The sequence below is a fragment of the Oncorhynchus clarkii genome, chromosome 23 (genome assembly GCF_045791955.1).
Source record: "Oncorhynchus clarkii lewisi isolate Uvic-CL-2024 chromosome 23, UVic_Ocla_1.0, whole genome shotgun sequence".
Taxonomy (NCBI): Eukaryota; Metazoa; Chordata; class Actinopteri; order Salmoniformes; family Salmonidae; genus Oncorhynchus; species Oncorhynchus clarkii.
In genome coordinates this window covers 60898185-60923797 of record NC_092169.1, presented here as the reverse complement: position 1 = coordinate 60923797, position 25613 = coordinate 60898185, and the positions used below count along the sequence as shown (strand labels likewise).

At 43.3% G+C, this 25613-nt stretch overlaps 1 protein-coding gene across 1 annotated transcript in view; it reads right to left on the bottom strand.

Moving 5' to 3' along the window:
* The window catches only part of LOC139381183 (ryanodine receptor 2-like), a 497608-nt gene that overhangs the window by 66063 nt on the left and 405932 nt on the right, over positions 1–25613 (bottom strand). The window contains exons 75-84 of the mRNA XM_071124606.1: positions 21709–21843; positions 20121–20233; positions 17629–17725; positions 13270–13376; positions 12703–12754; positions 12244–12294; positions 9627–9726; positions 8779–8858; positions 4415–4491; positions 4243–4316 (exon numbers count right to left, since the gene is read on the bottom strand). Coding sequence (XP_070980707.1) covers positions 4243–4316; positions 4415–4491; positions 8779–8858; positions 9627–9726; positions 12244–12294; positions 12703–12754; positions 13270–13376; positions 17629–17725; positions 20121–20233; positions 21709–21843 — 886 coding nt within the window. The remainder of the gene's footprint in view (positions 1–4242; positions 4317–4414; positions 4492–8778; positions 8859–9626; positions 9727–12243; positions 12295–12702; positions 12755–13269; positions 13377–17628; positions 17726–20120; positions 20234–21708; positions 21844–25613) is intronic.

Sequence of the window (25613 nt, the reverse complement as noted above, 5' to 3'; positions counted from 1 at the left end):
GGAATGTTCTTAAATAAATTCAACAAAATACAATAATTTGTTAATTTGACAGAAACCTGTTGAAAACACACTGGATGTAGTAGACTTTCGAATGGCATTGGGGGCTTATTATCCTTATTTCACTGTACAGCCTTACCTATGGGTTGTGGATCAATGACATGGGGTATCAGTCTACTCCGTGACACCCAGAGAACGTTAGCATCATAGCTCTTATTGCGGGACTCTGAAACAACTGTGACTTGAGCGTCATGTATTGCACCAGTCAACTCTACTATGTATTGAACACGAGCCTCATGTATTGCACCAGTCAACTCTACTATGTATTGAACACGAGCGTCATGTATTGCACCAGTCAACCCTACTATGTATTGAACACGAGCGTCATGTATTGTACCAGTCAACCCTACTATGTATTGAACACGAGCGTCATGTATTGTACCAGTCAACCCTACTATGTATTGAACACGAGCGTCATGTATTGCACCAGTCAACTCTACTATGTATTGAACACGAGCCTCATGTATTGTACCAGTCAACCCTACTATGTATTGAACACGAGCGTCATGTATTGCACCAGTCAACCCTACTATGTATTGAACACAATTCCAGAGGGAAAAGAAAACATTGTGGAGGTTTTGGAGCCTGATATCTCTGAGGAGGACGTTGGGGAAAAAGCACTTGGGTACTGAGTAGACTGATAACTCCATTTCATTGCTGCACATTCCAACACTCCAGCCTTGTTTAAAACATCTTAAGGGATAGGGGGCACTATTTTGACGTCTGGATGAAAATCCCCAAATAAACTGCCTGCTACTCAGGCCCAGAATGATATGCATATAATTGGTAGATTTGGATAGAAAACACTCTAGTTTCTAAAACTGTTAAAATGATGTCTGTGAGTATAACAGAACTTATTTGGCAGGTGAAACACCCAGGACAAACCATCCAGGAAATATTTTTTTTTGAGTCACTGTCTTTTCAATTGGTTTGCCAATGCTCCCACAGACGTTTTCCCATTCGATGGAATAGATCATGTGTTATTACCTAGATAATGTGTTATTACCTAGATAATGTGTTATTACCTAGATAATGTGTTATTACCTAGATAATGTGTTACTACCTAGATAACGTGTTATTACCTAGATAATGTGTTATTACCTAGATAATGTGTTATTACCTAGATAATGTGTTATTACCTAGATAATGTGTTATTACCTAGATAATGTGTTATTACCTAGATAATGTGTTACTACCTAGATAATGTGTTACTACCTAGATAATGTGTTACTACCTAGATAATGTGTTATTACCTAGATAATGTGTTACTACCTAGATAACGTGTTATTACCTAGATAATGTGTTATTACCTAGATAATGTGTTACTACCTAGATAATGTGTTACTACCTAGATAATGTGTTACTACCTAGATAATGTGTTATTACCTAGATAATGTGTTATTACCTAGATAATGTGTTATTACCTAGATAATGTGTTACTACCTAGATAATGTGTTATTACCTAGATAATGTGTTATTACCTAGATAATGTGTTATTACCTAGATAATGTGTTATTACCTAGATAATGTGTTACTACCTAGATAATGTGTTATTACCTAGATAATGTGTTATTACCTAGATAATGTGTTATTACCTAGATAATGTGTTATTACCTAGATAATGTGTTATTACCTAGATAATGTGTTACTACCTAGATAATGTGTTACTACCTAGATAATGTGTTATTACCTAGATAATGTGTTACTACCTAGATAACGTGTTATTACCTAGATAATGTGTTATTACCTAGATAATGTGTTATTACCTAGATAATGTGTTACTACCTAGATAATGTGTTACTACCTAGATAATGTGTTACTACCTAGATAATGTGTTATTACCTAGATAATGTGTTACTACCTAGATAATGTGTTATTACCTAGATAATGTGTTATTACCTAGATAATGTGTTATTACCTAGATAATGTGTTACTACCTAGATAATGTGTTATTACCTAGATAATGTGTTATTACCTAGATAATGTGTTACTACCTAGATAACGTGTTATTACCTAGATAATGTGTTATTACCTAGATAATGTGTTATTACCTAGATAATGTGTTACTACCTAGATAATGTGTTACTACCTAGATAATGTGTTACTACCTAGATAATGTGTTATTACCTAGATAATGTGTTACTACCTAGATAACGTGTTATTACCTAGATAATGTGTTATTACCTAGATAATGTGTTATTACCTAGATAATGTGTTACTACCTAGATAATGTGTTACTACCTAGATAATGTGTTACTACCTAGATAATGTGTTACTACCTAGATAATGTGTTATTACCTAGATAATGTGTTATTACCTAGATAATGTGTTACTACCTAGATAATGTGTTATTACCTAGATAATGTGTTATTACCTAGATAATGTGTTATTACCTAGATAATGTGTTATTACCTAGATAATGTGTTACTACCTAGATAATGTGTTATTACCTAGATAATGTGTTATTACCTAGATAATGTGTTATTACCTAGATAATGTGTTATTACCTAGATAATGTGTTATTACCTAGATAAGGTGTTATTACCTAGATAATGTGTTATTACCTAGATAATGTGTTATTACCTAGATAATGTGTTACTACCTAGATAATGTGTTATTACCTAGATAATGTGTTATTACCTAGATAATGTGTTATTACCTAGATAAGGTACCGTACAGCTTTGACAGTGACGCTTGGCTTGTTATTTGACATGTCAAATGAAAAGCTTATTTGAAGCGTCCAATAGTGTTATTTGACTTATATCTTTTTTGACACGCAAAGACCCAAACGGCGTTCCAAAGAGAATTAAGAAAAGAGAATTTAGAACAGGAAAAGAGTTGGTCAAAGTTCTAGAAGACTAAACATTGTAGAGAATTTAGAATAGGAATTAAGTTGGTCAGAGTTCTAGAAGACTGCACATTGTAGAGAATTTAGAATAGGAATTAAGTTGGTCAGAGTTCTAGAAGACTGCACATTGTAGAGAATTTAGAATAGGAATTAAGTTGGTCAGAGTTCTAGAAGACTGCACATTGTAGAGAATTTAGAATAGGAATTAAGTTGGTCAGAGTTCTAGAAGACTGCACATTGGTTAATTATTCATAACCCCCCCCCCCCCAAAAAAAGGAATTGGATTCCGTTTCAATCAATTAGTGGCAACATGTGTGACCCACTATGAAACATTTTGTTTTAAAATGAGGGAGAGAAAACTAAACAAACAACAAAAAAGAGCAAAAGGCTTACATTTCTTCTACTGCATATGAGAAGTAATATAGTAATATAAACCAGGAAGGAAGTGCCATAAGAACAGTAAGAACAGCAGAGTGTATGACAGAAAACCTTCCAGATGCCACTCTTCCTACTAACAGTAACAATGATGATTTTGAAGGTTTTATTATGTCGCAAAAAAAAAAACTAATTTATACTAAGTTTTGCAGTGATTAGCGATTGTTGTTTGTTTGTTCAACCCTGTGGCTCCACTGATTTACTCTGCTTGTCAATGTATCCGTTAAAAAAAAATGTGTCAAAGAGAAAACACAGGGAATTTGTTCCTACACCGCCTGACTAGCATATTGGAAAACGCTCGCTATAAATTACCATCAACTTTGATTCATTCTTAGAAGTGTTGTCCATCCATCCAGCCTTTGAATACAACATTGACCACAACACAGGTAGAATGTGGCACCCACAGACAACACATGGGAGGTTAGTAAATAACTGAAGAGCACAGAGACATGTGACGTGGACAGCGGGAAATGAAAAGGGACTGTTGCACGTAGACAGACGACACAGATACAGGAGACGCTGTATTTTCAGTGTCCAAACCCAATGTGATGATAAAACAAAAAGACCAAGGAAGAAAACCAGGATGAATTTGGACAAGGCACAACTACAACACGATATATATTAAACATATCTTACATAAGGATCTTAAATATCTTACATATATATATAATACGTCTATGTTTAGTATTTTATTATGTCCATGTGTGTTCTGGTATGATACCCATTCCTTTCCCTCTTTAATACTGAATATATTGTGAAGACATTATGGCGATGAACTCTCCCATATTCAGCATGTGTTGTACAGAGACAGTGGGACATTACCTTTAATTAACATAGACAGTAGGAGACAGTAGGACATTACCTTTAATTAGTGTTTCTACTTGTCGGTAGTTAATATGTACCTGATCCCTCCTCTGTCACCATGCCCAGTCCCTCTGCTTTATTCTGGCGCTCAAACGCATTCAGGTCCAGAACACTGGAACAGAGAGACAGAAAGGTTAACGACATATTTACACACCGAACACTCCACCGAACGGAGCGAGCGACGTGAGGATGAGGAGGGTACAGCAGTACCTGCACGACTGCATCAGACCAGCCAGACTCTGGAAGAAGCCCACATCCTTCTTGTCTTTCAGGTAGTCCAGCATTTTCTGTCAGAGAGAAACACGGAGACATGAGAGAGTAAACACTACAGAGACATGAGAGAGTAAACACTACAGAGACATGAGAGAGTAAACACTACAGAGACATGAGAGCGAACCACTGCTTTTAATTAGGGCAAGGTGTCTGGTAACATGACCGAATACAAACAGTGCAGCTATTCCCTCCGCAAGGCTATCAAACAAGCTAAGCGCCAGTACAGAGACAAAGTAGAATCTCAATTCAACGGCTCAGACACAAGAGGCATGTGGCAGGGTCTACAGTCAATCACGGACTACAGGAAGAAATCCAGCCCAGTCACGGACCAGGATGTCTTGCTCCCAGGCAGACTAAATAACTTTTTTGCCCGCTTTGAGGACAATACAGTGCCACTGACACGGCCTGCAACGAAAACATGCGGTCTCTCCTTCACTGCAGCCGAGGTGAGTAAGACATTTAAACGTGTTAACCCTCGCAAGGCTGCAGGCCCAGACGGCATCCCCAGCCGCGCCCTCAGAGCATGCGCAGACCAGCTGGCCGGTGTGTTTACGGACATATTCAATCAATCCCTATACCAGTCTGCTGTTCCCACATGCTTCAAGAGGGCCACCATTGTTCCTGTTCCCAAGAAAGCTAAGGTAACTGAGCTAAACGACTACCGCCCCGTAGCACTCACATTCGTCATCATGAAGTGCTTTGAGAGACTAGTCAAGGACCATATCACCTCCACCCTACCTGACACCCTAGACCCACTCCAATTTGCTTACCGCCCAAATAGGTCCACAGACGATGCAATCTCAACCACACTGCACACTGCCCTAACCCATCTGGACAAGAGGAATACCTATGTGAGAATGCTGTTCATCGACTACAGCTCGGCATTCAACACCATAGTACCCTCCAAGCTCGTCATCAAGCTCGAGACCCTGGGTCTCGACCCCGCCCTGTGCAACTGGGTACTGGACTTCCTGACGGGCCGCCCCCAGGTGGTGAGGGTAGGCAACAACATCTCCTCCCCGCTGATCCTCAACACTGGGGCCCCACAAGGGTGCGTTCTGAGCCCTCTCCTGTACTCCCTGTTCACCCACGACTGCGTGGCCACGCACGCCTCCAACTCAATCATCAAGTTTGCGGACGACACAACAGTGGTAGGCTTGATTACCAACAACGACGAGACGGCCTACAGGGAGGAGGTGAGGGCCCTCGGAGTGTGGTGTCAGGAAAATAACCTCACACTCAACGTCAACAAAACTAAGGAGATGATTGTGGACTTCAGGAAACAGCAGAGGGAACACCCCCCTATCCACATCGATGGAACAGTAGTGGAGAGGGTAGCAAGTTTTAAGTTCCTCGGCATACACATCACAGACAAACTGAATTGGTCCACTCACACAGACAGCATCGTGAAGAAGGCGCAGCAGCGCCTCTTCAACCTCAGGAGGCTGAAGAAATTCGTCTTGTCACCAAAAGCACTCACAAACTTCTACAGATGCACAATCGAGAGCATCCTGGCGGGCTGTATCACCGCCTGGTATGGCAACTGCACCGCCCTCAACCGTAAGGCTCTCCAGAGGGTAGTGAGGTCTGCACAACGCATCACCGGGGGCAAACTACCTGCCCTCCAGGACACCTACACCACCCGATGTCACAGGAAGGCCATAAAGATCATCAAGGACATCAACCACCCGAGCCACTGCCTGTTCACCCCGCTATCATCCAGAAGGCGAGGTCAGTACAGGTGCATCAAAGCTGGGACCGAGAGACTGAAAAACAGCTTCTATCTCAAGGCCATCAGACTGTTAAACAGCCACCACTAACACTGAGTGGCTGCTGCCAACACACTGACACTGACTCAACTCCAGCCACTTTAATAATGGGAATTGATGGGAAATGATGTAAATATATCACTAGCCACTTTAAACAATGCTACCTTATATAAATGTTACTTACCCTACATTATTCATCTCATATGCATACGTATATACTGTACTCTATATCATCGACTGTATCCTTATGTAATACATGTATCACTAGCCACTTTAAACTATGCCACTTTGTTTACATACTCATCTCATTTGTACATACTGTACTCGATACCATCTACTGTATCTTGCCTATGCTGCTCTGTACCATCACTCATTCATATATCCTTATGTACATATTCTTTATCCCCTTACACTGTGTACAAGACAGTAGTTTTGGAATTGTTAGTTAGATTACTTGTTATTACTGCATTGTCGGAACTAGAAGCACAAGCATTTCGCTACACTCGCATTAACATCTGCTAACCATGTGTATGTGACAAATAAAATTTGATTTGATTTGATTTGAGAGTAAACACTACAGAGACATGAGAGAGTAAACACTACAGAGACATGAGAGAGTAAACACTACAGAGACATGAGAGAGTAAACACTACAGAGACATGAGAGAGTAAACACTACAGAGACATGAGAGAGTAAACACTACAGAGACATGAGAGAGTAAACACTACAGAGACATGAGAGAGTAAACACTACAGAGACATGAGAGAGTAAACACTACAGAGACATGAGAGAGTAAACACTACAGAGACATGAGAGAGTAAAAACTACAGAGACATGAGAGAGTAAACACTACAGAGACATGAGAGAGTAAACACTACAGAGACATGAGAGAGTAAACACTACAGAGACATGAGAGAGTAAACACTACAGAGACATGAGAGAGTAAACACTACAGAGACATGAGAGAGTAAACACTACAGAGACATGAGAGAGTAAACACTACAGAGACACAGAGACATGAGAGAGTAAACACTACAGAGACATGAGAGAGTAAACACTACAGAGACATGAGAGCGTAAACACTACAGAGACATGAGAGAGTAAACACTACAGAGACATGAGAGAGTAAACACTACAGAGACATGAGAGAGTAAACACTACAGAGACATGAGAGAGTAAACACTACAGAGACATGAGAGAGTAAACACTACAGTGACATGAGAGAGTAAACACTACAGAGACATGAGAGAGTAAACACTACAGAGACATGAGAGAGTAAACACTACAGAGACATGAGAGAGTAAACACTACAGAGATATGAGAGAGTAAACACTACAGTGACATGAGAGAGTAAACACTACAGAGACATGAGAGAGTAAACACTACAGAGACACAGTCGACTAGAAACACAAACAACCAATTCTATAAAGAAATATAAGTAAAGTGACTAGAAATATATTGATTGATGCATTTTGACATTAGATGCCAAATACCATGGTAGATTGATACAGTTTAATGGTAGATACCAGGCCGATAAGTGACTGATGGTAGATTGATGCAGTTTAATGGTAGATACCAGGCCGATAAGTGACTGATGGTAGATTGATACAGTTTAATGGTAGATACCAGGTCGATAAGTGACTGATGGTAGACTGATACAGTTTAATGGTAGATACCAGGTCTATAAGTGACTGATGGTAGATTGATGCAGTTTAATGGTAGATACCAGGTCGATAAGTGACTGATGGTAGATTGATGCAGTGTAATGGTAGATACCAGGCCGATAAGTGACTGATGTTAGATTGATGCAGTTTAATGGTAGATACCAGGTCGATAAGTGACTGATGGTAGATTGATACAGTTTAATGGTAGATACCAGGTCGATAAGTGACTGATGGTAGATTGATACAGTTTAATGGTAGATACCAGGTCGATAAGTGACTGATGGTAGATTGATACAGTTTAATGGTAGATACCAGGTCGATAAGTGACTGATGGTAGATTGATGCAGTTTAATGGTAGATACCAGGTCGATAAGTGACTGATGGTAGATTGATGCAGTTTAATGGTAGATACCAGGTCGATAAGTGACTGATGGTAGATTGATGCAGTTTAATGGTAGATACCAGGTCGATAAGTGACTGATGGTAGATTGATGCAGTTTAATGGTAGATACCAGGTCGATAAGTGACTGATGGTAGATTGATGCAGTTTAATGGTAGATACCAGGCCGATAAGTGACTGATGGTAGATTGATGCAGTTTAATGGTAGATACCAGGTCGATAAGTGACTGATGGTAGATTGACGCAGTTTAATGGTAGATACCAGGTCGATAAGTGACTGATGGTAGATTGATGCAGTTTAATGGTAGATACCAGGTCGATAAGTGACTGATGGTAGATTGATGCAGTTTAATGGTAGATACCAGGTCGATAAGTGACTGATGGTAGATTGATGCAGTTTAATGGTAGATACCAGGTCGATAAGTGACTGATGGTAGATTGATGCAGTGTAATGGTAGATAGACCTACCTGCTGAACAGTCGAGTTGCCTCCATTGAGGACAGCTATCCCCAGCTTCAGAGTAGAGGCCACCATGGGACCCATCTCACCTGGTGGGGAACACAACACCTTTATACTGGGTCTAGTACGTCACAACGTAGCTACCTACCTACTGTGGACAGAGCTCTGCTTTGTTGTGAGAGTTATCTTTATACTGGGTCTAGTACGTCACAACGTAGCTACCTACCTACTGTGGACAGAGCTCTGCTTTGTTGTGAGAGTTATGGGTCACTGAGATGTCCAATGTATTCATCACACATGGCTACTCTTTCCATGACATAGACTGACCAGGTGAATCCAGGTGAAAGCTATGCTCCCACTTCAATCAGTGTAGATGAAGGGGAGGAGACGGGGGTTAAAGAAGGATTTTTAAGCCTTGAGATAATTGAGACTTTGATATTGTATGTGTGCCGTTCAGAGGCTGAATGGTCAAGACTAAATATTTAAGTAGCCTTTGAACGGGGTATGGTAGTAGGTGCCAGGCGCACCGGTTGGTGTTAAGAACTGCAACGCTGCTGGGTTTTTCACGCTCAACAGTTTCCTGTGTGTATCAAGAATATAGTCCACCACCCAAAGGACATCCAGCCAATTTGACACAACTGTGGGAAGCATTGGAGTCAACATGGGCCAGCATCCCCTGTGGAACGCTTTCAACACCTTGTAGAGTCCATGACCCGACAAATTTAGTCTGTTCTGAGGGCTGAAAGGGGGGGGGGGGGGGGGGGGGGGGGGGCAGCGACTCACTATTAGGAAGGTGTTCCTAATGTTTTGTCCACTCAGTGGACATCCTGTTCATCCATTCTACTCAGAGAGCTTACCTTTGCTGGCGCTGATAGTCTGCAGCACCATCTCTGCAGCACCTCGGTCGTGTAACCTGGCCTGCTGATATAGCAGCTTCTGTTTCTCCATCTCTTTTTCCTGCAGGAGGGAGGGAGGAAGAGGAGGAAGAGGAGGAGGAGGAGAGACCTGAGAGACTGCACCTTCCTGTCCAATCAGACCACCGTGCGCCCATCGGGCTACAAGACACTCAACACCACCCTGGAGGTGAAGACCTACTCCTGCACCAGGTCCAAGATCACCTTCCGTAGGTGTTTTCTATCAATGTCTAATTTAATTCAGGATGATGTCACCGGTATTAATAATGCCTGTTGAAGACAAATGTATTACAATATTGTAACTCATAACCACAGGGCCCCACATTGGCTATTTAAGACAACAGAGGGCTTGGAGCTGGATGGGAGCAGGCAGTCTGTCTGTGTGTTAGTACAGTGAGGTGGACTGTAAGCTCAGTGCTGAGGGTCATGAGACAGATAGACAACGATGGGGACAGTGTCATGTCTCCAGCAACACCCACTGAAACAGTGACAACCAAACAGCAGCAACAACTCTGCCCGACTGAGGGAACAGCATGGCAGGGAGCGCTATAGGGGTCCAGGCTTGGCTGCTTCCCCACTTTCCATCTGAGCCACAGCAGAAGAACACAAGGGGATGGAAGAGCTCGGGAAAAGCAAGATGGCCGCTCTCCTAATTTAGGCTTTTTTTTTTTTTTTACAGTGTTGAAGAAAAAAACAAATCAGGAAGCGGAGAGGGGCGGGGCTGAACGATATGAATGAGGAACCTTCAAAAGGAACATGAAATACAGAAATACTGGAAAGGAAACAAGATGCAAAATCAACAAGAGACAGTTGTTTTTTTGAGAACTTTGTTACCAGAGATTCTTCCTCCTTCTTGGCAATTTTGTTGCTTAAACCTTTGCTTATATCACGCTGGGGAAACAGAATGGTATCATTTCACAGTGCACGGATCCCACCCAGCTATACTCAGAAAATAGAAAAACATCCCAGAAAATGATGGTGAAAAGATTGGTGTAATAAGGACAGGATGTGGTCCTGAGGAACAGCCGTGAGCAGCCTACTGAAAAGCCATGCTGATTAACATCCTCCGTGTTTTACGGGTGTCGCTGCATGATCACAAAAACCACACGAGGAAAAAAAAGATACAGATGTACACCATGTTCCATTATAACAGGGGCTCCAGAGTGGAGCAGAGGTCTAAGGCACTGCGTCTCGGTGCTACAGGCGTCATTACAGACGTCCCCTGGTTCGATTCCAGGCTGTATCACAACCGGCCGTGATTGGGAGTTCCAAAGGGCGGAGCACAATTGGCCCCAGTGTCGTCCGGGGTTAGGGTTCGGCCAGGGTAGGCCGTCATTGGCCCCAGTGTCGTCCGGGGTTAGGGTTTGGCCAGGGTAGGCCGTCATTGTAAATAACAAAATGTGTTCTTAACTGACTTGCCTCGTTAAATAAATAAAAATAAAAAATGTGGTCAATCTATGGTAAATTACACCAGGTATGAGACAGATGAGCCGTATCATTATCATCTGATTGGATCTCCAACTTGAGATCCACAAGTCTCCCATTAATGTCAATGAACGATGTGTGAGAAAGTTTGTATTGCACAAGATTGTGTCAACTCAACAGAGAAGACTCTACGTGTCATCTCTTCAGGGGTCATTATCTCAGCAGAGAAGACTCTACGTACCATCTCTTCAGGGGTCATTATCTCAACAGAGTAGACTCTACGTGCCATCTCTTCAGGGGTCATTATCTCAACAGAGTAGACTACGTGCCATCTCTTCAGGGGTCATTATCTCAGCAGAGTAGACTTTACGTGCCATCTCTTCAGGGGTCATTATCTCAACTCAGAGAAGACTCTATGTGTCATCTCTTCAGGGGTCATTATCTCAACAGAGAAGACCATCTCTTCAGGGGTCATTATCTCAACTCAGAGAAGACTCTATGTGCCATCTCTTCAGGGGTCATTATCTCAACTCAGAGTAGACTCTACGTCCCATCTCTTCCGGTGGTCATTATCTCAACTCAGAGAAGACTCACCGTGCCATCTCTTCAGGGGTCATTATCTCAACAGAGTAGACTCTACGTCCCATCTCTTCAGGGGTCATTATCTCAACTCAGAGAGAAGACTCTATGTGCCATCTCTTCAGTGGTCATTATCTCAACAGAGTAGACTCTACGTCCCATCTCTTCAGGGGTCATTATATCAACTCAGAGAGAAGACTCTACCTGCCATCTCTTCAGGGGTCATTATCTCAACTCAGAGAGAAGACTCTATGTGCCATCTCTTCAGGGGTCATTATCTCAACTCAGAGAGAAGACTCTACGTGCCATCTCTTCAGGGGTCATTATCTCAACTCAGAGAGAAGACTCTATGTGCCATCTCTTCAGGGGTCATTATCTCAACTCAGAGAAGACTCTACGTCCCATCTCTTCAGGGGTCATTTAAAAGCTGCCTGCAAGCCATGGGAAACTAAATAACCCACATTTTAAAAGACGTCACCCTCTTTTTAAAATGCTTCTGGGGGAGGGATGGGCAAAAGTTAAATGGGTTGGACGGTGTTCAAGAGGAGATACCTACTTCAAAACTCTTCACCTCCTCTCCATCCTCATCCTCTTCATCATGACAGCTCTGGTGGAGAAATGGATGATACAGAAAGAGAAAGACATCATAACAAATCAATTAATCAACCAAGTGATCGGGCCAATCAAATAATAAATCAATCAACCAATGAAGTGATAGGGCCAATCAAATAATAAATCAATCAACCAATGAAGTGATCGGGCCAATAAAATAATAAATCAATCAACCAATGAAGTGATAGGACCAATCAAGTAATACATCAATCAACCAATGAAGTGATAGGACCAATCAAGTAATAAATCAATCAACCAATGAAGTGATAGGACCAATCAAGTAATACATCAATCAACTAATGAAGTGATAGGACCAATCAAGTAATAAATCAATCAACCAATGAAGTGATAGGACCAATGAAGTGAATGTCAGCATAGGCCATGTAGAGAATACAAGAGGTACCTTAGCCATAATGTCAGCATAGGCCATGTAGAGAATGTCCTCTTCCAGCTTACTGCAACACACAGTAGATAAGGTCATTATTATTGTGTCATAGTAGTAGTAGAATCAGGAAGGTTCTAGAACATCAGGTAGACATAAGATCCACTGTAATGGAAGTGTTACTACTACCACCAATATCAGTTACAGTCCTGGTTATATACCACCAGGTAGAGAGGATGATGTATCATATAGAGAGTGTTACAGTCCTGGTATTACTATGGTTTTATACCACCAGGTAGAGAGGATGATGCATCATATAGAGAGTGTTACAGTCCTGGTATTACTATGGTTTTATACCACCAGGTAGAGAGGATGATGTATCATATAGAGAGTGTTACAGTCCTGGTATTACTATGGTTTTATACCACCGGGTAGAGAGGATGATGTATCATATAGAGAGTGTTACAGTCCTGGTATTACTATGGTTTTATACCACCGGGTAGAGAGGATGATGTATCCTATAGAGAGTGTTACAGTCCTGGTATTACTACGGTTTACTAGGACCAGCTAGAGAGCAGAGATACCCACCACTTCTCAGTCAGGGCCGTCCTACTGAATAACTGTATGAGCTGATGAAGAGGGTCGATCCTCTTGGCTCCCTCATCTTCTTCAGGAGGCTCTTCTCCTCCAGGTCTCTGTGAAGACAGAATAAAAAATAAAAATGCTTCTTCACAATCCACAAACGTCAAATCTCTTCCTACGGGGCCTTCTAGTCTACACCACATCTACACAGGTAACACTCTCAAGTCTCAACCACAAAATAAACTCTGATAAGGATCACATCATCTGTCTGGGAACAAAAACATGTTATGAACACTACTCCCTGGAGACCATATGTACACTACTCCATAGAGACCATATGTACACTCCTCTCTAGAGACCTTATGAACACTACTCCCTGGAGACCATATGAACACTACTCCCTAGAGACCATATGAACACTACTCCCCTAGAGACCATATGAACACTACTCCCTAGAGACCATATGAACACTACTCCCTAGAGACCATATGAACACTACTCCCTAGAGACCAGTGATGAATATATGAACACTACTCCCTAGAGACCATATGAACACTACTCCCTAGAGACCATATGAACACTACTCCCTAGAGACCATATGAACACTACTCCCTAGAGACCATATGAACACTACTCCCTAGATACCATATGAACACTACTCCCTAGAGACCAGTGATGAATATATGAACACTACTCCCTAGAGACCATATGAACACTACTCCCTAGAGACCATATGAACACTACTCCCTAGAGACCATATGAACACTACTCCCTAGAGACCATATGAACAATACTTCCTAGAGACCATATGAACACTACTCCCTAGAGACCATATGAACACTACTCCCCTAGAGACCATATGAACACTACTCCCTAGAGACCATATGAACACTACTCCCTAGAGACCATATGAACACTACTCCCTAGAGACCAGTGATGAATATATGAACACTACTCCCTAGAGACCATATGAACACTACTCCCTAGAGACCATATGAACACTACTCCCTGGAGACCATATGAACACTACTCCCTAGAGACCATATGAACACTACTCCCTAGAGACCATATGAACACTACTCCCTAGAGACCATATGAACACTAGTTAATTCCAGGTAACTCTCTCTAGTCTCTAGTCTCCTCCACATGGTTCATTCCAGGTAACTCTCTCTAGTCTCCTCCACATAGTTCATTCCAGGTAACTCTCTCTGGTCTCCTCCACATAGTTCATTCCAGGTAACTCTCTCTAGTCTCCTCCACATAGTTCATTCCAGGTAACTCTCTCTAGTCTCCTCCACATGGTTCATTCCAGGTAACTCTCTCTAGTCTCCTCCACATAGTTCATTCCAGGTAACTCTCTCTAGTCTCCTCCACATAGTTCATTCCAGGTAACTCTCTCTAGTCTCCTCCACATAGTTCATTCCAGATAACTCTCTCTAGTCTCCTCCACATAGTTCATTCCAGGTAACTCTCTCTAGTCTCCTCCACATAGTTCATTCCAGATAACTCTCTCTAGTCTCCTCCACATAGTTCATTCCAGGTAACTCTCTCTAGTCTCCTCCACATAGTTCATTCCAGATAACTCTCTCTAGTCTCCTCCACATAGTTCATTCCAGATAACTCTCTCTAGTCTCCTCCACAGAGTTCATTCCAGGTAACTCTCTCTAGTCTCCTCCACATAGTTCATTCCAGGTAACTCTCTCTAGTCTCCTCCACATAGTTCATTCCAGGTAACTCTCTCTAGTCTCCTCCACATAGTTCATTCCAGGTAACTCTCTCTAGTCTCCTCCACATAGTTCATTCCAGGTAACTCTCTCTAGTCTCCTCCACATAGTTCATTCCAGGTAACTCTCTCTAGTCTCCTCCACATAGTTCATTCCAGGTAACTCTCTCTAGTCTCCTCCACATAGTTCATTCCAGGTAACTCTCTCTAGTCTCCTCCACATAGTTCATTCCAGGTAACTCTCTCTAGTCTCCTCCACATAGTTCATTCCAGGTAACTCTCTCTAGTCTCCTCCACATAGTTCATTCCAGGTAACTCTCTCTAGTCTCCTCCACATAGTTCATTCCAGGTAACTCTCTCTAGTCTCCTCCACATAGTTCATTCCAGGTAACTCTCTCTAGTCTCCTCCACATAGTTCATTCCAGATAACTCTCTCTAGTCTCCTCCACATAGTTCATTCCAGATAACTCTCTCTAGTCTCCTCCACATAGTTCATTCCAGGTAACTCTCTCTAGTCTCCTCCACATAGTTCATTCCAGGTAACTCTCTCTAGTCTCCTCCACATAGTTCATTCCAGGTAACTCTCTCTAGTCTCCTCCACATAGTTCATTTCAGGTAACTCTCTCTAGTCTCCTCCACATAGTTCATTCCAGGTAACTCTCTCTAGTCTCCTCCACATAGTTCATTCCAGGTAACTCTCTCTAGTCTCCTCCACATAGTTCATTCCAGGTAACTCTCTCTAGTCTCCTCCACATAGTTCATTCCAGGTAACTCTCTCTAGTCTCCTCCACATAGTTCATTCCAAGTAACTCTCTCTAGTCTCCTCCACATAGTTCATTCCAGGTAACTCTCTCTAGTCTCCTCCACATAGTTCATTCCAGATAACTCTCTCTAGTCTCCTCCACATAGTTAATTCCAGATAACTCTCTCTAGTCTCCTCCACACAGTTCATTCCAGGTAACTCTCTCTAGTCTCCTCCACATAGTTCATTCCAGGTAACTCTCTCTAGTCTCCTCCACATAGTTCATTCCAGGTAACTCTCTCTAGTCTCCTCCACACAGTTCATTCCAGGTAACTCTCTCTAGTCTCCTCCACACAGTTCATTCCAGGTAACTCTCTCTAGTCTCCTCCACATAGTTCATTCCAGGTAACTCTCTCTAGTCTCCTCCACACAGTTCATTCCAGGTAACTCTCTCTAGTCTCCTCCACACAGTTCATTCCTTCCCTCCACACGGTTCATTCCTTCCCTCCGGTGCAGTTCATTCCTTCCCTCCGGTGCAGTTCATTCCAGGTAACTCTCTCTAGTCTCCTCCACATAGTTCATTCCCAGGTAACTCTCTCTAGTCTCCTCCACACAGTTCATTCCAGGTAACTCTCTCTAGTCTCCTCCACACAGTTCATTCCAGGTAACTCTCTCTAGTCTCCTCCACATAGTTCATTCCAGGTAACTCTCTCTAGTCTCCTCCACATAGTTCATTCCAGGTAACTCTCTCTAGTCTCCTCCACATAGTTCATTCCAGGTAACTCTCTCTAGTCTCCTCCACATAGTTCATTCCAGGTAACTCTCTCTAGTCTCCTCCACATAGTTCATTCCAGGTAACTCTCTCTAGTCTCCTCCACATAGTTCATTCCAGGTAACTCTCTCTAGTCTCCTCCACATTGAGAGGAAATTCTCAGAAACGTTTTTCTGAAAGGATTGTTGACTGCTTTTGTTTGTTTCTTTGTGCTTTCAGAAAAAAAAGAGAAATCGCTTCGCCCACAATGAATGCTGGGTATTGGAACCTGGTTAATCCAATCATGACTTCATTTCAAACCGAGAGTTCTATGTCTGTGTGGCTGTGAATATCAGAATATCAAATGGATGCTCCGCGAACAACATGAGGACGTGGTTTGTGTGCAGGCAGGAACATAGCATCAACACAACAACATGCCATTAGAAACATATTGTAACGAGACACAGGCATTCCCTGCTGTGTGATTTCCCACACAGTGTTCCTGAATTCACACTTTAATGGAGTAACACTTACAGTCTGGTCCTCTATGAGCTTATCAATGGAGGAACACTTACAGTCTGGTCCTCTATGAGCTTATCAATGGAGGAACACTCACAATCTGGTCCTCTATGAGCTTATCAATGGAGGAACACTTACAGTCTGGTCCTCTATGAGCTTATCAATGGAGGAACACTCACAGTCTGGTCCTCTATGAGCTTATCAATGGAGGAACACTTACAGTCTGGTCCTCTATGAGCTTATCAATGGAGGAACACTTACAGTCTGGTCCTCTATGAGCTTATCAATGGAGGAACACTTACAGTCTGGTCCTCTATGAGCTTATCAATGGAGGAACACTTACAGCCAGGTCCTCTATGAGCTTATCAATGGAGGAACACTTACAATCTGGTCCACTATGAGCTTATCAATGGAGGAACACTTACAGTCTGGTCCTCTATGAGCTTATCAATGGAGGAACACTTACAGTCTGGTCCTCTATGAGCTTATCAATGGAGGAACACTTACAGTCTGGTCCTCTATGAGCTTATCAATAGAGGAACGCTTACAGTCTGGTTCTCTATGAGCTTATCAATGAAGTAACACTTACAGTCTGGTCCTCTATGAGCTTATCAATGGAGTAACACTTACAGCCAGGTCCTCTATGAGCTTATCCTCAAAGTAGTGCTCCTCAGTCTCAATCCAGGACTTCTCATATCCCTGTAGAAACAGGTTGACCGCCCGGTGCCTGGTGGGAGACAGAGAGAAGTCATCAGAGGTGAATGGATGAATGAGAGAGAGAGAGAAGTCTGTCCTGGACAGGAAGTAGTAGTTGGACAGTGATCCTTTATAAAACTGCACAGAACATGGTTTTCTGAAGATGTACTGCTGAGGCCCGTTGATTCGCCAGGAGATGACAGGAATATGTTAATTTACATGTGGGGGTGGAGCAGGGTGAAAGAGAGGGCTAGTTAGGTAAGTCAAGTGGAGACATGTTTATCTGGGTTAGTTAGGGTTAGTTAGGTAAGGCAAGAGGAGCCATGTGTACCTGGGTAAATTAGAGTTAGGGTTAGTTAGGGTTATTTAGGTAAGGCACGTGGAGACATGTTTACCTGGGTAAGTTAGGGTTAGTTAGGTAAGGCAAGAGGAGCATGTTTACCTGGGTGAGTTAGTTAGATAAGGCAAGTGGAGACATGTTTACCTGGGTTAGTTAGGGTTAGTTAGGTAAGGCAAGAGGAGCCATGTGTACCTGGGTAAATTAGGGTTAGGGTTAGTTAGGTAAGGCAAGTGGAGCCATGTTTACCTGGGTTAGTTAGGGTTAGTTAGGTAAGGCAAGTGGAGCCATGTTTACCTGGGTTAGTTAGGGTTAGTTAGGTAAAGCAAGAGGAGCCATGTTTACCTGGGTTAGTTAGGATTAGTTAGGTAAGGCATGTGGAGACATGTTTACCTGGGTTAGTTAGGGTTAGTTAGGTAAGGCACGTGGAGACATGTTTACCTGGGAGCCATGTTTACCTGGGTAGGTTAGGATTAGTTAGGTAAGGCATGTGGAGACATGTTTACCTGGGTTAGTTAGGGTTAGTTAGGTAAGGCATGTGGAGACATGTTTACCTGGGTTAGTTAGGGTTAGTTAGGTAAGGCACGTGGAGACATGTTTACCTGGGAGCCATGTTTACCTGGGTAGGTTAGGGTAGGTTATACAGGGGAGCCATGTTTACCTGGGTAGATTATACAGGGGAGCCATGTTTACCTGGGTAGGTTAGGGTAGGTTATACAGGGGAGCCATGTTTACCTGGGTAGATTATACAGGGGAGCCATGTTTACCTGGGTAGGTTAGGGTAGGTTATACAGGGGAGCCATGTTTACCTGGGTAGATTATACAGGGGAGCCATGTTTACCTGGGTAGGTTATACAGGGGAGCCATGTTTACCTGGGTAGGTTATACAGGGGAGCCATGTTTACCTGGGTAGGTTATACAGAGGAGCCATGTTTACCTGGGTAGGTTATACAGGGGAGCCATGTTTACCTGGGTAGGTTATACAGGGGAGCCATGTTTACCTGGGTAGGTTATACAGGGGAGCCATGTTTACCTGGGTAGGTTATACAGGGGAGCCATGTTTACCTGGGTAGGTTATACAGGGGAGCCATGTTTACCTGGGTAGGTTATACAGGGGAGCCATGTTTACCTGGGTAGGTTATACAGGGGAGCCATGTTTACCTGGGTAGGTTATACAGGGGAGCCATGTTTACCTGGGTAGGTTATACAGGGGAGCCATGTTTACCTGGGTAGGTTATACAGGGGAGCCATGTTTACCTGGGTAGGTTATACAGGGGAGCCATGTTTACCTGGGTAGGTTATACAGGGGAGCCATGTTTACCTGGGTAGGTTATACAGGGGAGCCATGTTTACCTGGGTAGGTTATACAGAGGAGCCATGCTTACCTGGGTAGGTTATACAGGGGAGCCATGTTTACCTGGGTAGGTTATACAGAGGAGCCATGTTTACCTGGGTAGGTTATACAGGGGAGCCATGTTTACCTGGGTAGGTTATACAGAGGAGCCATGTTTACCTGGGTAGGTTATACAGGGGAGCCATGTTTACCTGGGTAGGTTATACAGAGGAGCCATGTTTACCTGGGTAGATTATACAGGGGAGCCATGTTTACCTGGGTAGGTTATACAGAGGAGCCATGTTTACCTGGGTAGGTTATACAGGGGAGCCATGTTTACCTGGGTAGGTTATACAGGGGAGCCATGTTTACCTGGGTAGGTTATACAGAGGAGCCATGTTTACCTGGGTAGGTTATACAGGGGAGCCATGTTTACCTGGGTAGGTTATACAGGGGAGCCATGTTTACCTGGGTAGGTTATACAGGGGAGCCATGTTTACCTGGGTAGGTTATACAGGGGAGCCATGTTTACCTGGGTAGGTTATACAGGGGAGCCATGTTTACCTGGGTAGGTTATACAGGGGAGCCATGTTTACCTGGGTAGGTTATACAGGGGAGCCATGTTTACCTGGGTAGGTTATACAGGGGAGCCATGTTTACCTGGGTAGGTTATACAGGGGAGCCATGTTTACCTGGGTAGGTTATACAGGGGAGCCATGTTTACCTGGGTAGGTTATACAGGGGAGCCATGTTTACCTGGGTAGGTTATACAGGGGAGCCATTCTGAAACAGGCCACTACAGCCCTCTTCCTCTGTTTAGAGAGCAGCTTGTGCCACACAGCCTTTTTGCTCCTTTGTGGATGTTCCACCTACAGGAAGAGGAAATGGAGAGGCATAACGTTACCGATTCACACAACTCAACGTTACCGATTCACACAACTCAACGTTACCGATTCACACAACTCAACGTTACCGATTCACACAACTCAACGTTACCGATTCACACAACTCAAACGTTACCGATTCACACAACTCAAACATTACCGATTCACACAACTCAACGTTACCGATTCACACAACTCAACGTTACCGATTCACACAACTCAACGTTACCGATTCACACATCTCAACGTTACCGATTCACACATCTCAACGTTACCGATTCACACAACTCAACGTTACCGATTCACACATCTCAACGTTACCGATTCACACAACTCAACGTTACCGATTCACACAACTCAACGTTACCGATTCACACAACTCAAACGTTACCGATTCACACAACTCAACGTTACCGATTCACACATCTCAACGTTACCGATTCACACAACTCAACGTTACCGATTCACACAACTCAACGTTACCGATTCACACAACTCAAACGTTACCGATTCACACAACTCAACGTTACCGATTCACACAACTCAAACGTTACCGATTCACACAACTCAAACGTTACCGATTCACACAACTCAACGTTACCGATTCACACAACTCAACGTTACCGATTCACACAACTCAACGTTACCGAGTCACACAACTCAACGTTACCGATTCACACAACTCAACGTTACCGATTCACACAACTCAAACGTTACCGATTCACACAACTCAAACGTTACCGATTCACACAACTCAACGTTACCGATTCACACAACTCAAACGTTACCGATTCACACAACTCAACGTTACCGATTCACACAACTCAAACGTTACCGATTCATACAACTCAAACGTTACCGATTCACACAACTCAACGTTACCGATTCACACAACTCAACGTTACCGATTCACACAACTCAAACGTTACCGATTCACACAACTCAACGTTACCGATTCACACAACTCAAAAGTTACCGATTCACACAACTCAACGTTACCGATTCACACAACTCCAACTCATTTCTAACAGGACTTCTGCAATCTGGGATAACACGCTAGGGGTCAAACTATTTAACTTTTAAATCGCGCATCGGCCACATTGGAAATAAAATGGGACACATTTTCTTGATGAGGATATTTAAACTTCCTGAGATGGAAATGACCCTCAGCCCTGCAGGAAAGGGCATCATAAAATACCAATGTTGTCCCCAAAAGTACTTTCCTTTGGATTTGTTCTGACATAATAGACGACTTCAGACCCAGGTCACGTTCAATAGGCACCAAACTCAGAAAAACATTTTCTCATGACAAAACGTTTTTAAAATGTGACTATAAACCAAAGAAAACAGGCAGAAAGAGAGACGGACAGCCTGGTTTTCTGTTACTTAACGTTTTGAAAAGGTTTTCCCATTTGCATGGCCCTTAAATGAACACGACCCTGATGTTTCCCAGAACCCACCTGGTCTAGATAGAAGAGGACGTGAGCGATGTCCAGGACTCTCTCTACAGTCTTCTCCGGGTCTGACGTGTCCTCGCTCCTGTTAGGAAGGTCCTTATACAAAGCCATCTGCCAGCGGATAGCAGGGTCCTCCAGCTACACACACACAGAGAGAATACATTATTGGGGTTGAGGAGAAACAGGAGGTTTAAGCATGTCTGAGGTCTAAGCAAGGCTACGTGATTTCACTGTGAGGGTTAAGGTTCGTTAACCTGGTCTCCGTGTTTGGGTTTTCTATCCAACTCCTATAGTCATCGGCATACCAAAAAATAAGAGTTGGCTTTTTCAGCACGAATCAAATCAAGATGTATTTATACACATATCAGACATGGAACGCAACACAATGTGCTTCACAGGAAGAAAAACAACAACAAAAACAATGAAAATAAAACGGAGAACAATAAAACTAAAGAATAACAATAAAAACTGAACGAATGACAAGCACCTTGAGGAAAAGGCTAAGTTAAAAGGTATGTTTTAAGATCTGTTTTAAATATGTCCACAGTTCCCCCCCCCCCCCCCCCCCCTAGGTCCTCGGGCAGGCTATTCCAGAGGCTGGGGGCTTAGTAACTAAAGGCTGCCTCTCCATGCCTCTTGGTCTCCCCAGGTCTTCAGGCAGGCTATTCCAGAGGCTGGGGGCTTAGTAACTAGAGGCTGGGGGCTTAGTAACTAGAGGCTGGGGGCATAGTAACTACAGGCCGGGGGCTTAGTAACTAGAGGCTGGGGGCATAGTAACTACAGGCTGGGGGCTTAGTAACTACAGGCTGGGGGCTTAGTAACTAGAGGCTCCATGTCTTTTCATCTTAGGCTTTGGGATAGTTAAAAGGCCAGAACCAGAATACCTGAGGGGCCGACTGGGTACAGAACTTAAAAGCATGTCTGGCATGTATTGGGGGGAACAATCGTGGATGGATTTAAAAACCAATAGAATAATCTTAAAATGAATTCTAAAACCCACAAGCAGCCAGTGCAGAGACCTTAAAACAGGTGTAATGTGTTCTCTCCATCTGGTCCTGGTCAGTAGCCGCGCTGCAGCAATCTGTATGTTTTGCTGTTGACAAATGGCTTTCTTGGGTAGACCAGACAGGAGAGCATTTACAGTAGTCAAGCCTGCTTGTAATAAAAGCATGGATGCGTCTCTCTGTATCGGCCTGAGAGAGAAACAGTCACACCTTGGCAATGGTCCTCAGGTGGTAAAAAGCTATTTTGGTCAAATTACAAATGCGATTTGAAATTGAGTTCAGATTCTAAAACAACAACTAGGTTTTTTTAACCTGGTGTTTTATCTTTATTGCCCGTGAATTAAAACGTGAGGCTATATTCTCTCTCTGTGCTTTGGCTTCAACAATAAGTACCTCGAGCTGGAGGAAGTTGTGAGCCATCCAAGTATTTAAATCACTAATACAGTTGAATAATTTATCCGTGGACATAAAATTATCTGGTGTATCGTCTTCGTAGCAGTGAAAATCAAAGCTGAGCTTTCTGATAACGGTACCAAGGGGTAACATATATAAACTGAACAGTACCAGACTGATAACCCTGCCAAGGGGTAACATATATAAACTGAACAGTACCAGACTGATAACCCTGCCAAGGGGTAACATATATAAACTGAACAGTACCAGACTGATAACCCTGCCAAGGGGTAACATATATAAACTGAACAGTACCAGACTGATAACCCTGCCAAGGGGTAACATATATAAACTGAACAGTACCAGACCCAAAACTGAACCTTGTGGAACGCCACGTGATATGTATTATGTTCACCAAGAGTGACAAAAAAACTCTTGACCGGTTAAATCGGTCCTAAACCAATTTAGAACTGGACCAGAGAGGTCAAACCAACCTCTCCTGAACCAGAGAGGTCAAACCATCCTCTCCTGAACCGGAGAGGTCAAACCAACCTCTCCTGAACCGGAGAGGTCAAACCAACCTCTCCTGAACCGGAGAGTTCAAACCAACCTCTCCTGAACCAGAGAGTTCAAACCAACCTCTCCTGAACCGGAGAGTTCAAACCAACCTCTCCTGAACCGGAGAGGTCAAACCAACCTCTCCTGAACCGGAGAGTTCAAACCAACCTCTCCTGAACCGGAGAGGTCAAACCAACCTCTCCTGAACCACAGAGGTCAACCCAACCTCTCCTGAACTGGAGAGGTCAAACCAACCTCTCCTGACCGGAGAGATCAAACCAACATCTCCTGAACCAGCGAGGTCAAACCAACATCTCCTGAACCAGAGAGGTCAATCCAACCTCTCCAGTCTGCCCAGAAGGAAACCACGGTCAACAGTGTCGAATGCAACAATTAAGAGTACAAGGACAGAGAGCTGTTTGGCATCTGTGTCGGCTCTAAGATAATTTACCTCTTGAACTAAGGCTGTCTCTGTCCTGTAGTGGGCACCAAAACCAGATTGGAATTATTCAAAAATACAGTTGGCACTTAAGAAATAATTTAGCTGTTTGAAAACCAATTTTCCCCAGAATGTTGCGTAAGAATGGACGGTTAGAGATCTGAAAATTGCTGAAAATTGCTAAGAGCTGAAAAAAAATCTAGATGACTTTTCTTAAGAAGGGCGTTTCACCATGGCAGGTTTTTAGTGCCGTGGGGAAAGTGCCTATGAAAGGGGAGTGATTAACAATAGCTTGCACTTCTTCAGATATGTCATTTGTTTTGAAGAAGGTGGTGGGGATAGGATCGAGAAGGCAGGTAAAAGACTTAAGTTGTGATATCACTTTCCTGAGCACGTCTGTGTCAACCAGAGAAAATCTATCCATATTGCCTTTGAGTGGTAGGCTACGGCTCATAACATACTTCTCACGAGTTCTTGCTCGATTGATACCCAGCCTAAAGTTAGTTATCTTATCTCTGAAATATGCCGTCTGAAAAGTTCACAGGTTTTCCTGCGGTAGGATTTATCAGTCCATCAATGGTCGAGACTGAGCTCGTCTGGCATTTTCTAACGGCCTTGTTATATATCATGGCGGCAGGGTAGCCTAGTGGTTAGAGCATTGGACTAGTAACCAGCAGGTAGCCTGGTGGTTAGAGTGTTGGACTAGTAACCAGCAGGTAGCCTGGTGGTTAAAGCGTTGGACTAGTAACCAGCAGGTAGCCTAGTGGTTAGAGCGTTGGACCAGTAACCAGCAGGTAGCCTGGTGGTTAGAGTGTTGGACTAGTAACCAGCAGGTAGCCTAGTGGTTAGAGCGTTGGACTAGTTACCGAAAGGTTGCAAGATCGAATCCCTGAGCTGACAATGTAAAAATCTGTCGTTCTGCCCCTGAACAAGGCAGTTAACCCACTGTTCCTAGGACATCATTGAAAATAAGAATTTGTTTTTAACTGACTTGCCTAGTTAAATGCTGTAACTTGCTGTCTCAGAATATCATAATGGACCTTTAACTTTCTGCAATTTCTCTTTAATTGATTAGATGAACAGATCTGGGAAACAGGCTAAGAGTTACAGGCTAAGGGTTAAGGGTTAAGGTTGTGAGGATCATGGGCTACCCACCAACGCAGTATTACACCCATACATGCTCTGCCCTAAGGCCCCCAGGTGGCCCTCTCGAATCCTGGACGTGCCCAGGATATCAGTGGCTCTACCCGGGGCATTGCCCTGCCCCTGCCCATGCCCATGGTGCATCACATAATCCACAGACGAGGCCTTCTTGATGCCTGCCCGGGTGGTCCTGGGAGGCCGGTGGGTATAGCTACTCTCCATAGTGGCAGAGCGCTTACGGGCGCCAGCCAGACGCTTGTGCCCGCCGGGCATCTCTAAGGCCGGAGGTTTGGAGGCCTGCTGACTCTTCATCCATTTCATCACTATGATCAACTTCTTCACCAGCTTTTTGAAGTGGAACACTCGGTACT